Source organism: Serinus canaria, chromosome 9 (assembly GCF_022539315.1).
Source record: "Serinus canaria isolate serCan28SL12 chromosome 9, serCan2020, whole genome shotgun sequence".
NCBI lineage: Eukaryota > Metazoa > Chordata > Aves > Passeriformes > Fringillidae > Serinus > Serinus canaria.
The window spans coordinates 7,917,134-7,932,789 of NC_066323.1; the positions used below are offsets into that span (position 1 = coordinate 7,917,134).

General features: G+C 41.9%; 1 protein-coding gene across 1 annotated transcript in view; it reads right to left on the reverse strand.

The window, feature by feature from the left end:
- MCF2L2 (MCF.2 cell line derived transforming sequence-like 2) overlaps window positions 1-13,426 on the reverse strand; it is a 114,903-nt gene extending 101,477 nt beyond the window's left edge. Inside the window, exons 1-4 of the mRNA XM_050977881.1 lie at window positions 13,316-13,426; window positions 13,063-13,146; window positions 5,262-5,376; window positions 126-216 (exon numbers count right to left, since the gene is read on the reverse strand). Coding sequence (XP_050833838.1) covers window positions 126-216; window positions 5,262-5,376; window positions 13,063-13,138 — 282 coding nt within the window. The 5' untranslated portion in view covers window positions 13,139-13,146; window positions 13,316-13,426. The remainder of the gene's footprint in view (window positions 1-125; window positions 217-5,261; window positions 5,377-13,062; window positions 13,147-13,315) is intronic.
- Window positions 13,427-15,656: the final 2,230 nt, after the last annotated feature.

A 15,656-nucleotide genomic window follows, 5' to 3' on the forward strand; every position in this document is an offset into this window, starting at 1 on the left:
GGAGATTCTGCATCCGCAGCCAGAAAACGGGAGCTTAAAATGAGCACAGGAGGCTGTATCGTGTGCTGAAGGTTCAGCAGACAATTTTAATTTCTAGAAGATAAATAACAAAAGCAAGCACTTACTGCTATTCGTGTCAGGGATGCCTTGACTGCACTCCATTTGTCCCGTCGTCTGTCTATGATGATGATGAATCCGATGCTGGCAGCCTCCAGACTGCAAAACAGATGAAATAGGTGTGCTGGGTTACAGGGAGACACTCCTGTTCCAAGGCAGAGAACTGCAGCAAAACACAGCCTCCGTCACGCCACGCTCGGAGCCCATTATGAAAACACAACGTACAGTGGAAAGAATGAATATTTGGCAGAAACGCACATGAAAAGGAAAGCCAGCAAAATTTCTCTTTCCAGCATAAGGCTAGCAGCTTACACAAAACATGAATATTTTATCTGCTGAATCTCTCAGCTGCTGTGCTGCTCTGCTGCCAGTCTAGGTGACATGAATAGTTCAGGATCACAAATTACACTGTGCTCTTTTGAAGACAAAACTCCCAAATCTTATTTTTTTTTCTGCAAAATTAGACACCCCCCTACAGTCTTCATTCTCCAAGTATGCTGACACCTGACAGGGGCACTGAGCTCCAGAGCATCAGTATCCCCTGACTTGTGTGCACAAAGCCCCAGGAATTCTGGTAGGCAAAGCAGAAAATGAAGATATCTATTTTGCCAATCACAAAATTGTTCTGGGGTTGCAAGTCATTCAAAACTATCCTTTTCAACATATTGGCTAGAATAACAGTTCCTGTTCCTTCTCAGTGCTTTTCAAGGAGGATCTAGGAGGCAGGGATTTAGTGCTCCATTCCACCTGCCTAGACCTCATAAATATGCCATCCTCTCTTTCCCTTTCAAAAATCACACTCTGGAGTGCCAGGTTTCAGTGGGACTGCTCTTCTCTCTGCCTTCCAAGAGCACTCAGCATTGGAGAAGCTAAGAAGTAAAAACTGAGTGTCCAGAACCTTCACTAAAGCAGGATGGCTCAGCCATCTCAGAATAAACCACAGGCAGGCAGGAAGAGTATAAAGGTCATAATCAGAGGACATACTGCAATCACATATCTTATCATGGGTTAAGGGAAAAAAAGGGTTTAAAGTATCTCCTTGATCCCTATTCCACCTTCCATGCAAGGACCAACTCAGGAGCTGTTTCCATGGGTCATTTTATCCAAACTCATGTCAATAATCTATTGATGACTACCAACACAGTAACACATCTGAGCTCTTGTTGCAGCTCTGCAGGATCAAAAACTGAAAGCCTAAGTATTGTGCAAAACTGGGATGCCATGTGAATGCTCCTAGTAGCTCATACTGTTAACAGGAAAACTCACTAAATTTTCCAATGCATTATTTTTATAGCATTCCTCTGAGGATTTCAAAATTCAATGACAATACATGACCTTTCCTCTTTAGCAGTGCAACATGCAGCTCTCTGCAGACAACAGAAAATATGTTTGCAACAGTGCCTTTCAAGCACAGGGAAGAGAATTCATCTGTTTTACTTTTTATAAATACACAAATGTATACACACCCTTCAGTAGTCTGAGATAGAGACCAACACATACATATCCTTCAGTAGCTCAACAAATATTTCACAGAATAAAATTCCTTGATAATGTTCAAATAAAGGCAACAAAGATACTGTGTGTGTTGCAGATTGTTACAGAAAGAGTGAGAAACTAAAGATAAAAGTCTCAGCCCGGGTCCTTCACGTTCAAATGATGTTCAGCACAGCATCAGTTGTAGTCACTGAGATAAGCCAATGGTACTTGCATGTTTGCTTTTTGATGTGAAGGTTTTTTTGTTGTTTTGCTTGTTTGTGGGATTGTTTGTTTGGTTGTTGTTGTTGGGAGTTTTGCAGAGTTTTTTTCTTTTTAGATAGATAGGACTGACTTAAGTCCTAAATTTAACCAGGGAAACAGAGAGAGTGTCAGCAAGGGATCCTATTTCAGCAGCATGCTGAAAGGCCATGCCAAGGTCTGAATGTCATTTGGCACCACGGGATGGATGCAGGCACACAGCCACAGGAAGAGGCCTGGCCGAGATGGCAGCATCAGCACAAGTGCATGCACAGCTGAGAACCCTCACTCCACTGTGCATCCAGAGAAAGTTTGTTTAAGAACACACACACAGACATTCTATCAATGTTTTCTCACTGTCAGTGCTGTAATATCTCTACTGTCAATATGAAAATGCATTGAGGTTTCTCCAGTTCTCTGAAAATGAGGGTTTGAAGACAATCCTGAAGAGCAGATAAACATCAGGCTTACCTCCAGAATAAATTCTGGCACATTTGCCCAGATCTACAGATGTCTGGCAGAAAGGTTCTCTTTCCCTGAATGAAATATCTGCAATCAGCAGAACTCTTCCATCCTCAGCTCTATATTCAGGTTAGCCCTTGAACACTGACTTGATGTTGAATTTCCTGACCTCTTTTGGAAGGAGAAAAGGACAGCTGCTTATCAAAGTACTTAATCCATGTCAAGTTAAAGAGAAAGATATTCTGGCCATGGAATAAAGCAAGTAAAAAAGGGCATTCAGGAGCTATCTAGTGCATGCACAGAGACAAGCATGTGCATACACCATGTTACTGAGATCTGTGGATGTGTTTGTATGCAGACTCCTTTGGTGGAGCACTCTCATGAGCAGGTGTTGAATCACAGGGAAAATTAATCAGGTTACAAAAGCCTCACTGGGCTGATCTTCAATCCTATCATATGTTTTATCAGATGAGTATATAAGATTAATCATTCCAGAAGGACTTAGAAAGTTACAAACACTAAGTGGTATTATCTGCAATCACAGAGCTTATCTCCACAGCTAGCATGAACCTGATTGTACAGGATGTGCAAAATCAGACACTATAAAAGACAGATATTGTCTCTGTCTGGAAAATGGTGCTGATTTCTCTGGTTCACTGAGCTCTGAAGAAGAAAGTATTTTCTATGATAAATAGGATGAACTGCTTTTCAAACTATACCTCATCTTACTTGATTCATGGCCATACCCTTTGTAACTCCAGAAGAGTTAGAGACAGCTCTCTGTTCTTAGTTACTTGGTTGGATACCTTCACATCTTTCTTGAGAATTAAAGTAAAAGGTGGACTCCTAGCAGTGAAATTACACACACAGGAATACTGTTATATTATACACAGCACTATCTAGTACAGCAGAGCTGGCAAAAGTAACAATGCACACCTTTTACTGCTTGCTGAGGTACATGGCAGAGACACTGTGTGCATGGACCAGCTAGCTGCAGATTGACAGGGCTCTGCTGCACCCTAAGGTCTGCTACTTGGGCCTCATTGAGTTTGAACTCTATATAATTATGTCATAAATCACACAAAGCTTGCCACTCAGGTTCTTCTAAATTAACATCTTTCTTTCTCACCATTTACAGAGAGAGTGGCAAATTTCAAATGGTGACACAAAAAATGCAAGCAATCTTTCCAAAAGTACTGCAATAAAGACTAGAAAATGTCCTGGAAAATTTACATCCCTTCAGTGTGGTCTGTGATGAACTTAAGAGCCAAACCAATGTGCTGGTATGCAGAAAATGTACCTTGAAACTCCAGCTAGTCACTGACCTTGAACAGGTCATTCAGAGCAAACTGAGCAGTCACTTACTCAACACAGGTTCTGGTGATCCTGTCTGTAGAGTGAGATATTACTCCCACATATCTCATCATCTGTAAAATAAGTATATCACAGCTCTCCTGACTTACAAAGTTTTGAAACTCAATTCTTCATTCTTTGCACGTGGCTGAGATTCCTCAGGGGAAGAGAAAACACAGAACTGAAATTGAAACAAAGCAAAAGTCCATCTAGTTCAACACCCTGAACCCAGTGTTGGTAGATAGTGGGTGCTGAGGCAAAGGCAGCAGGGAAATGAGAAGGACAATATTTCTCTTGGTATATTCTCTTGGACAATATATTCTCTTAGTATATAAGTCCCAGTGTTAAGGAATAAATTAATTTCTCCAGCTTGGGTTTGCATTTGAGCCATTGTGTCCAGCTGCCATTGATGGAGCAATCCTTCATGAATTCGGTTAATTTCTTTTGAATGCATCTGCACTTTTGGGCTTCACACAGGCTGCAGAAGCTCAAAAGGTTTCTGTCTGTCCTGTTGACATTGTAACATGCTGGTTCCCCACATGTGACAAAATCACTGCGAATCATCTTCCTGCATACCAAGTACAAAGAACTGAAAAACTACTTTTGTGCTTTTCTCAGCCACTGCTGCTGTTGAATATACCCTGAAGCTGCTCACCCTCCCAGTCCTGAAGGAGTAAAGAAATATTCAAAACACAGTTTCCCCTGGTGGAACAAAAGTCCCACAGAGCAGAGTGAAACAATGAAGCTGTTAAGTTCACAGTATGTGGTTTCTCTCAGCTTGCTTTGGCAACTCTTTAGCAACAACTTTGGCAAATACACCTGGGTGGAGCTCTGAAACTTTTCACTCAAACTTGAAGGAGGCACGTTTTCTGCTGTGATCCTCTAAGCACCTTCTTGCAGAAGATCACAGGAAATGATAAATTGTTGCTTCTCATTAGCGCAAACTGCCATGGTCTAGAGACAGGTTCAGGGCACTGAAAAAATATTAAGCTCTCTTAGATAAGCAAAAAGTAATTCAGCAGTCATGCCTTAGCACATTTCCTCAGAGCAGGGCAAGTCAGTTTGTTTTACTATCCTTATAAAGCTGCGGGAAAAAAGCAATGAAAACGTGCTGGCTGTGGAGCAATCTCCAAAGAAACGAAGTACCTGAAAGTACAGGGTGCTTGCCAGAATCCTGTCAGTGGGGCACCCCACTTGCTTTTTCAGCAAAGGCAAAGCTGCATGGAAAGGTGCACTCAGAGAAAAAGCAGCCATGGGGCCGGTGTGAGGACGGCTCCTTCCTGAAGCAGCCCTTCCCTCATTACATCCAGTGCCCCTGAGGCTTCTCACAAACAACCCCTCTTAGCTCCCTCTGATCTGCCATCCTTGCTGCTGCTCTTCAGATCTGTTCCTGATCCAGTTCAGTTCAACCTGTCCTGTGTGAAGCTGTCTCTTCCATGACACAATTCCTAGGGCCTCCAGTAGATAGGGAAGTTTCATATTGACTGGAGAGATGCAGAAGCACTGGTATGTCCTGGTAGCACCACTAAAATCAGAGAGCCACTGGGAAAGCAAAACTCTCTAGGAAATCAACAGAAATTTGTGCTTAGTCTCACCTGGGAATGCTGGTTAGATAAGTGACCACATTCAGAAAATCATCATCAGGTATCTCACTGAATCCTGCAAATTCTGGAAAGGTTATAATGGGTGCCCCATCCTTCCCTCTTCCTCCTGAAAAAAACAAAGTCAAAGTTTAGATGGTGATTTTATGACTTTGGACAGACTGGTCAGTACTCAAATGGGAAACACTGGCGTATTTCTCCTTGTAAAGCAACCACATCCAGTAATCATCATCATCTCCAACCACACAGAAGTTATGAGTTTCTCACCAGCTTGGGCTCAAAGCTGAGAGCAGACTGAGGAGGCAGCAGCACATAAAGCAACATGATGAAACAAAGCTTTTGTTAAGGGTACCTTATTGCTTCATTCTCCTTAAATTAAGGATAATTTCCCTGAGTCTTTCTCCTTTCTGTGCAATCTTTATGTAAACCTATTTTTTGCACCAGGCTCAGGAATTCTCCAACAACCCAATACTGAGCATAGTTCTGCTGTAGACACAATTTTCTGAGTCATTCATCACACACAGACGACTCTTGCCCAAGGGACAGCCAGATTCTGGGCTTCTCTTTAGTAAAGAGGAAGCTCTGAGACAGTAAATTACCTTCTTCAGGAAAATATCCAATAAATTATCCCATTAAGAACATAGGATGGGAAAAAAAAAAGTGTTCTCATTCCTTGAAAGCATCCTCTAAATCCCCATAAATCATCCCTGTTTTCAGGATGCTCCCATCCACCATTGCCTTTCGTTGTTGATAACCACAGCTTGATGCCACAAACCAGTTTCTCTGCTCTGCTGGTGGTCATTGCAAGAAGGTGCTCCAGTAATTCCTGGCTATTTCTCTGTAGAGTGGACAGTTCCTTGCTAGTCCTGATCCTGCCTCTGCCCTGTCCTCACAGCCTCAGTTGGATTATCTAAAATTCCTTCTGGCCATGGAGAGCTGGAATGCTGTGGAATACAATCTTTGCACAAGGTCAAACTCAGAGCTAGAGAAAATAGGAATTTTGAACAAGGAAATCCTTTTTCTTCTTGACATCTGGTGACATGGTATCAGCACACTACCTTTAGCCCCTCTTTTCCCTCCTGATGGTTGGTTATTTCTTTGATTACACCTGAAAATGACTCAGTTATCTTAGATCATTCACTAAAGTCACCTTGCTAGGGAGAAAACAGGCCTACAGAGACTCAAAAGTGTCTCAGCCAAGAGGGAAAGCAAGAAAGCCATTATTCACACTGCACTGGATTGGATTTCAAATGCTGAGCAGAGCCACAGCCTCCACATTGACCTCCCCACTGGCCTTGGGGTGATGCCAAATGCTGATGCATGGCAGCTGGACCTCCAGCTGCACTGTCTGCAGTCAGCACTGAGGCAGAATATGCTGTCTTGCAAATTTAGTCAGGCCTTCCCCAGACTGCTGCACTCTAGACCAGCAGGTACCCAGTTAGGCTGGTTTGTTACAGATTCTCAGTGACATCTCCTGGACACAAACAGTAACAGCCAGGAAAATTCAAAACCAGATTTGTCTGCTGTCTCTTTGTGCAGAGCTCAGTGCAAGCCAAGGTATTTCATACGTGGTATCTTGTGAACATTCACAGGATTTCTGGGCACCAAACTTTCCCATTCACATATTTCAAATATGTGGATATCCTTTAAATGAGGGAGATGTAGTAACTTGGAATATTTTGGTTTAAAGCAGCAATATTTGCCACTGGAGGATAAGATAGAGATTCCCCTGGATTCCATACTTTAACACCTGATAGTTTAGAGGCAGTAATACTCAAGATTTGTTCAAACTACAAGTTTCAAAGGGTACTTCTAATGCTCCTCCTGCTCATGAGGATCTCTTTGTGTCCCTTTTATTTCATCTCCTGCATCTCCATTCAAGCTGTAGTCCATTCTTCCCCTGGCCTCTTCCCTGAGCTGGATGAGGCAGGCTGATGATGCACTCTGTGTATGTGGGTGTGTATTTTTGTCATGGGATTTTCTCCTCTAAAAAGCCATCCAAAGAATGAATGTAAGCAGACTGAACACTGACTTCTTCCTTCCACCACTGGCAACAAATCTAGGACACTTAGGAGCAGCCTCAGACTGAACAGTCAATGAAGAGTCTGCAGCTCCTGCCTCTAAGGCACAGGCCCTTTGCAGCTCCTGATCTCCATCTCATTCTCCAATGTGAAGAAAACACTTCCTGCTGCAACCACACCAGAACCCTCAAATAGTTCAGCAGATCTGCATTTCAGACAGGGAAATAAACAAGGAAACCTTCAGCTCCTGCCACACCAGGAAATTAGGGGGAAGTTTGATATTCAGAAATTGTTAAGTGCTGTGATGAGAAGAGAGCAGAAATGTGTAAAATGTTGAGTGACAAGAAATGCCACAAATATGTTACAAATGTTTTTTTTCCTGCCCATATCTGAACTTCAAGCAGTAGTTAAGTTACAAAGGAAAATTATCTGTATCCATTTGGATAAGTGATATAAGGGAAGCTCCTTAAATACCAAGGGTGTTTGGGAAATTCTCTCTTCAGCAGAGAGCAAATCCATACATCTAAATGTTAATGCCACTTTTTCCCTGACACTAATCCAAGAATTGCTGCAGTATGCAAATTTCTGCAGAATGTGGATTGACAAGCTGCAGCCCTTTTTTCCTCGGCCATCAACAATTCTTTCTAGGGAGTTGCCACAAGATTTCTTCCAGTCCTTGAAATACTTTAGCTAGATATTACTCAGTGTCTTGAAAGGGCAGACAGCACAAACTAAAAGCCAATAGGGACAGTCTCCAGTCAGCAACATAGCAATAAGGACTGAGTACATGGAATCTGCCTTAGGAAATTTAGAAGAGACAGCACACAAGCTGTATTAGGATTGTACAAGGTACCCGTGGTAATGGGACCTTCACTAACTCTTAGGTGTGCCAATCCCCAAAATCCCAGGACACAGAGCAGCACTCATGGCTCCTTCCATTAGACAGACTTTCCAGCAGCCAATGCAGCCTGGATAGCTGCTGCAGTGAAGATGGGGCCAGAATTCAGCTGTGGAAACAAAACAGCTGAAGTATTTGGGGAGGGAATATATGTGGGGGAGAAAAGATTATGGCAGCTGAGAGATTTTAATTTTGCTTTGCAGTGTAAAGGGTGTGATTGACAAATGAGGTGTGAGTGCTGAATTCTGAGATCTCTCACAGCTGCATCTGTATGTTGCTATGACTGATGTAAAAGCAGAAAGCAAGAACAACTGCAGGCCAAGCCCCTGAACACAATGAGGATCTTAGAAAATCTCCTACTCCTCAGCTCCAGCCCTCCCATGCTTCCCACCTAGGCACAAAAGTATCCATGGTTGAGACAATAAGGGGCTACACTGAAGTCCTATAGCCAGCAGCTCTTCTAACTAGAGATCACCAAATATGCTTACTCCCTTGGGAAATCAAAACAAATGAAAGCACCAGCCCAGCAAAGGGGCTATAGTCAGGAGAAGTTCCAAAAGTTAGTTTGCAAGTTTCCAGAGCTCACCTCCCCAGCCTGCCACAGACACTAAGTCATCAGTTAGTGGTGGAAAGTGTTCTCTCCAATGCTGCTGACACGTGCAGGTTTAACTGCTTGGGCCTGCCCACATGCAGAGAGCTCCCTGAGTCATCACAGCCCAGCCCTGACTATAGTTCATCTCCTGGGTCAGACAGCCAAAAAGTCTAATGATATCTTGGCTGAAGTTTCACTGCTTTGGTCAAGTCTTGCTTTTTCCAAGTTCTGTTGTTTTGGTTTTCCATGTTGATTAAGGGTTGTGAGCAATGAATTTCTCATTAAATCATGTTTTCTGGGTCTCAATTTTTATAAAAGATCCAAACTGTCCTTTTGGATCAGGTCAGGCCAGGTTTTCCAAAAGGCTCAGTTTAAACAGGAAGCAGATGGCCAAATACCCTCCAGGCTTTGCAAATTAAATAAACTGGCTTCTGAGTCAGTTACCGTTTTCAGATATACTCTCCCATCCACTGAAGTCTGTTAACAGGAGCAGAACACAAAGAAAATTATTCTCTCTGCTAATACACTTCGTGACAGTTTGTCTAATAAAGTCGTGATTTAGCAACATGATCCATTTTTGCTGCAAATGGCAGATTGGGCTCTTTGACAGAGTAATTACAGATAAGAACAGGTTGTGAAGCTGCAGATAAAAAAGTGTGGAGGGAAGGAATAGTAGCAGTTCCAAGAGCAGATTGCTACAGCAGGACAGAAAAAGTATTTTACTAGTGGTTCTTTATTCTTGAGTAATAACTGGTGTGTTAGAATAACCAGGCTTTCAGTACTACTCAACTTTGTGATCTAGTTCCCTTAACACCTACAGGAAACACACAAAGTTAGCTGAGCACTCCTGTGTTGTCACAGCTGTAGTCCATTAATTGAGAGTTTGGTTTTCAGGGACAGAAAAGAGGCAGTAGTGGTATCAAAGCTAGACTTTAACCACAAGAACCAGTACTCCTACCAGATCTCACAAGCTAAGCAGGGCTAAATCAGCACATGGGAAAAGAGATGACCAAAGTAAAATTACGTGATTAAGGACATTGCCACATTACACTGCAGCCTTTTCCATGATCTCAGTGGACCAGGGAAGGCTTTGGAGAGTTTCCCTGTTCTTGGCATGGGGTAAGGTCTGGTAGGTGGAGGACCAGGACAAACAGGAGGCTGTTAGCAGGTAATACATACATTATAACTAGACCCTGACACAATCAAACACCAAACTCCTCAGACTTGTTATGTAATTCCTACCATCTGCTCAGAGACCACAGAAGACAGCCAGATCCTCTTAAGAAGTTTGCACACAGCAATAGTGGAGAGAAGTGTTCCTAATGAGTCATGTCCAGAGAAAACAAAGAGCCTTTGATTCAATCATTTTCCTCTTTCTTTTCTGCTTCACTGCAAGGAAACATTGTGTGTTCACTGCATCTGCCTCAGCTGCCAGCTGTTACTTAAAAGGTGGTATTAACCAAAGAAATAGTCATTTTTGACAAAGTTTACAACAGTTAACCACTGACTTTCATTATCACTGGACAAATGCATTTGGAGTCCACAGGACTGAGCAGGAGAGCCTGACAAAGCTAGAGGCTGTGGAGTAGCACAGCTCAGTGCTACATCCTCTGGGCTCTGCACAGGCATGGAGGAGGTGACTGGCTGTGCTCTGGAGGCTGCAGCCTCCAGACTGAAAGAAATAACCCCAACTAGTATAAATCAGTGTATACCACTGTTAGGAAGCGGTTCAGAGAAACATAATTTATGTCCATAATGCTCTACAAGAACATTGGAATTGCTTTTACTGCCCGAGACGGTGACACCAAAGAACAGAATGTTTTTTTTTTTCCCAGACAGTGGCTACTGATCTGCAACATTTCAATATGGAAAACCAGGAAATAAGCAAAGTATCAGATTTTCAGCCACCATGTAGGCAAGCACCGAAGCACCAAAATATTTGTGGTTGCTTGTACCTAATGAAAAGCAGCTAACAGCATGCTTTGAGGAAAAGCTACAGAGCCATCTGGAAAAAAAAACTAAATCAAATGATGTCATTTACATCTGAAGTACTTTAATAAGTGAAATGAGGCAGAAGAGTGACCAGTTTTGTTTTCATTGCATGAAAAAACCAATCTTTTGCTAAAGGAAAAAGAAAGTTACATTATTTAGAGAAATGCATTTTTGAAAAGTATAGTAATGTCTGGCTTGCACCTAAAGTTCTCTTTGCAGGAGGCAATAGAGAGAGAGTAAGGAAGAAAGGAATAATCCTGCTATGTTTTACCTATGACTCACCAGTGGTCACCAAGAGAATAAGACCCTGGGCCAAAGGGGCTTCTAAGCTTTCCTTATCTTCTTCACATGCTACCATGGGGATTTTGGAGTGGAGGCACCCAGGTTTTCAAATTTAGCTGTAAAATTCAGACTGAAATCAACTTTGAAACTATGAACTACACTGCCCTGTTCTATAGCAGGATACTATTTCTGGTCTGTACTGAGGAGATTTCAGATAAGCCTGAAAATTATTAAAATGTGATTTGTTATTTAGGTAGATGGGGACATGAAAGACACCTTCTCACCCTTCTTTGCTATTTGTTATTAGTACTTCTATGCTGATGAACCAGTTATTTGCAAACAAAGAAACCCCTCAGCCTTGCCTTCTATGAAGAGTAATTTTTCAAGTCTTAAAGTAGCTCACATTTAAACAGCCTCATTTAAACACCATTCTCATTACTTGCAAGAAGAAAAGAATTAGATAAATGTGAAGAGCTGAATTTGCTAAAATAGCAGGTGAGAATACAGGCACTGCTGAAATTATGAGTCCATAAAGAAATATGAAAATTCTCTTTTTATGTCTACCCTTGACATTTTTAGTCCATGTTTAATGTTCTAGCTGGAACGGGAAATGGGTTTTTTCTTCCTGTTTAGTAAACCACTTTCCATAAGTTGCTCATTACATGCTGCATTCAGCTTTTGCTATTGGTGGCAAATGTTGCAAAGTAATGGAGTTCAAAACCAGCAATCCTCCTTATTTCACTGCATAGGCAATTGCATATGAGGCACTCAGTTCTCACCAATTCCTACTTATCCTGCACTGAGCACAACAGTGGGATGAAAAGGGTTTGAGCAATTTAATGCAGTTACAGACTCTCTCCTGGCCAGAGGGTTGGGGAATTCTAGGAAGGTGGGACCCCGAGATGTTTTACTGCAGATGAGAAGGCAGCACCCTCTGCTCAGTCAATACTCTCTGCCTAATGCAAACCCTTTAGTTATTGAGGTAAGGAAACTGCCACAAGATCCTACTTGCAAGCCTCCAAAATCAAGTTTTAATACTCAGAGCTTCATAAAGAATTCTGTGTAAACTAGATTTGGATTGCTTTCAACAGAGAAAGAATCCTTGCTCTTTCTTTGCTTTTCTTTAAAAAGCAAAGACACAGCAAGGATTGGGCCTGCTGAGCTGACCATTTCCAGAGCTGGGCTGGTGCACTCTCTGCACTCTATACCCACCAAGAGGGACAGGTTTCCAAGAGGACTTTCTTATAATCTCAGCATTTTGTGCAAAATCATGATACTTCACTGACTCTATGAGGAAGATGATAACCAAATTCTGAATTTTCTTATTTGCAGAACAGACAGAAATAAAGACAAAAGGAGTCTTTTGTCTTTATTTCAGAGGCCACGCAGTCAACAGCAGAGACTGTTTTAGGACCTAGATAAGATTTTATCATCTACAGTATCCAAAATAATGAATTAAATAATTTGCCAAATATTTCAGTATCAGCTCTTTCTTTGGGGAAGGAACTGCGTCACTTTGTGTGATTGCAAATTTCAGGCAAACAAAGGACTATGTAATAATCATATCTTTTAAAGATTAGAACCTTACACTTTAACAATGAATCATTTCTAAAACAAAGGAAAATGAGGAAGAAGGGGGAGGTCATGAATAGACCCCTGATAGACCAAAATCTTTTCCCACAAACAAGATGCTTGGACATTGTGCAAAGATATGTAGTGAAAGTTTTGTTTAATTTCTAAATAGATTCCTCTAAATAGATTCCTCCCAGCCCATTGTGGAGAACATGGAAAATTAACTTGCCTCAAAAAAGCAAGTACAGCAAGTACAGCAGTTGCAATAGTATTTTGATATTGCTCCTGAGAAATGCTGCTACAGTCAGATATTCATGGTGTATGGAATGGAAAAGTTCCATGCACTGTGAATATCAGACTGAAGGGTGACAGTCAGCATGACACATTCCAGTATGTCTCCAAGAGAATCACAGAGTGTCATTACCAGCAACTTCTTACCTGACAAGATTGCAAATTGCCTGTGGAGCTGCTCTATGATATCCACTGCTACCAGCGGCCGTATCTCCTGCTGCATGATTTCATCTGTGCAAGGGAAAACAGAAATCTTCCGTGAGTTCATAAAGCCTCAGTGACAACTTTTTCCTCCTTTAACAACCCAGCAAAACAAAAATGACCTTCAAAGTCAAAAAGCCTAGCCAGACTATTGCCTGAGCTATCCATATACTATTGTGGTAAAGATTATGATACTTACAGAGTCTCCTCTTCAGCCTATTAACTTCATCTATTGCCCTGTGATTTCAGAGAGAGCTTTACATAAACCAGCTCCAGTGGATTTGCCAGAGCTTGCCACAGGTTTGCTCAGGCTGACAGCCTGCCCCTTACCACTTCAGGTTCCACATTAAGTCACTGCATTGGCCTCCCACTACGGCAGTTTTTCAGGCTTTGAAGCAGGGAAGTCTACTCCACAGACATGGCCCTGTTCCACCCTGAACTCCCCAAGCTCTGCTGGAGGACTTTGTGCAGCCAGCCAATCCACAACAGTTTCCTTTCCCAATGCTTTTTCCGCTACAAGCAAATACATAGTAAAAGGAGGAAATAAGGGGCTGTGAGACTTTCTTCTCATGAAAACAAAGCCTGTTATTTTAGCTAAGCCGGTTAGTTTAAATACTAAAAAGTAACTTGGCAAGCAGCTGGGCAAAAAACGACCTCAATTTTTGTGTGTGATCTATGGAGTGAAAAGCAATTATAGTTTCACATGGAGCTAATTTGATCTCTTCTTGTAACAGGTGTACCCAGTTATTTTCCCCACTCTTCACACCAGTCTAAAGCAGCAACATTTACAAGAAAAATCTGCCAACTTAACTGGCAGGATCAAGGTTTATCCTACAATAACACATATTGGAACTACTCCTTTAGCCACTGTACAGAACAACAACCAGTCCTGGTGTCTGGGTACTTAGAGGTGTAAAGATCACCTCTAAGTACCCAGACAAGAGGGGGAAGGAAGGAGGCTGGGTCCAGATAGACCACAGACCTGAGTCAGGGCAAGCAGTTGCCCCATTTAAGCACCAAGATCTTAACTGATGTGAATTCAACATAGGCACTGAAATACTTCTGTGCACCTGATTTTAAACCAACAGTCCAGAAACAGAGAGGGAGGTCAGAGAGGTTAGAGATTAGCTTCTTTCGCCTGCATCCTAGTCTACTGCCCAAAACACCTTCTCTGTCTTGCTTTCAGACATCCGCTCTGATCTTTTCCAGAACTTGGGACTCCAGGTTTTAAATGACAAAATGTCATTTGGAAAGTTTTATGTTCATTTTCAAACACTTCACTCATGCCTTGAGATGAAGCAGCTGAAGAGCTTGTGTCACAGTGGGTGACACACACCGTGAAAAGAAGTTGCACAGATTTCAGCTGATGCACGAAAAAGGCAACAATTCCAAAAAACAGGGGGAGGGGGGAGAGGAAAGAGTCAAGGAGGATGATTCTGCAAATCCTCCTTTTTGAACTTAATAGGAGAAAATGCAAACTTGAATGAGTGATGTTGATGTGGGACCTTCTTTTCCACCCTGTTTATAAGGCTCACTATCAGCTCTCTTGACATTGTAGGTGGCAAAAGCAACCAGGAATCACTAAGGAGCTTGGTGTCAGGGATTGTTATACATTGCCAAAGCAAACAAAAATATAGTAACCCATTCAGTTTTCTTCTTTTTCTCTGCAATTTCTTCCATGAATATCCAGAATGGGATCTGGGGGGAAACTGCAGAGCAAATAAAGGAAAGCAAACCAAAATCTTTCTGAACACACAAGGTTATTTTTTAGAGAGTAGAGAATACTATAAGCCTGATTTCTCTCTAGCTGCTGAGGAACAGCTTGTTGATAACCCTGTTTGGAGTCAGATAAATACTACACTCAGGGAACCAGCAGCAAAAACTCCTGTAATCTATGAATAAAATTCTCAACAGATACTGAGAAGTGTCCCGAGATTATTGGTCCAAAGATTCTGCCATCCTTCAGAAAGTACACTGGAAGTATTTCTAAATCACCATAATAGTAAATGATTTGCTCTTTTCCAAACAGGTGTTGGCAGCAAGAAGAAGGCAAAAGAGAGAAAAGCTGATTGTAACAAAAAACAGTCAACATGGAAGTATGGGAAAGGAAAAGCAAATTAATAATTTAGGCAAAGCTTGGATTCTCAGAACCGAGAAACCTCAGGGCACCATACATTGAAGGAAACACTGTTGATTTTTCAGCATCCAGAAGGTGCAAAGTTATTGTGACACCTGTGTAGTCCCACACGTGGTCAGGTGCATTCATGTTTGACCAGGACTGAGATTATGCCAAACAGCTGCAAAAATAGAAAAAATATTTCTACAGTGGATGACAAAATCACAAGAGAAATTTCAACAGAAATGTAAAGTTAACTAGGAAAGGTGTTACCATCTCTCACTTCTCAGAGACTTGCCCAGCCCTCCAGGGTAACAAACCTGGCAGTAGTTAAGTTTGTGTTTGATGTTTGCCAATGTGAAGACATCATTAATATTAACCAGTCTTGAGCAAAACAGAAATTCCACCACTCACTCAACCCCTA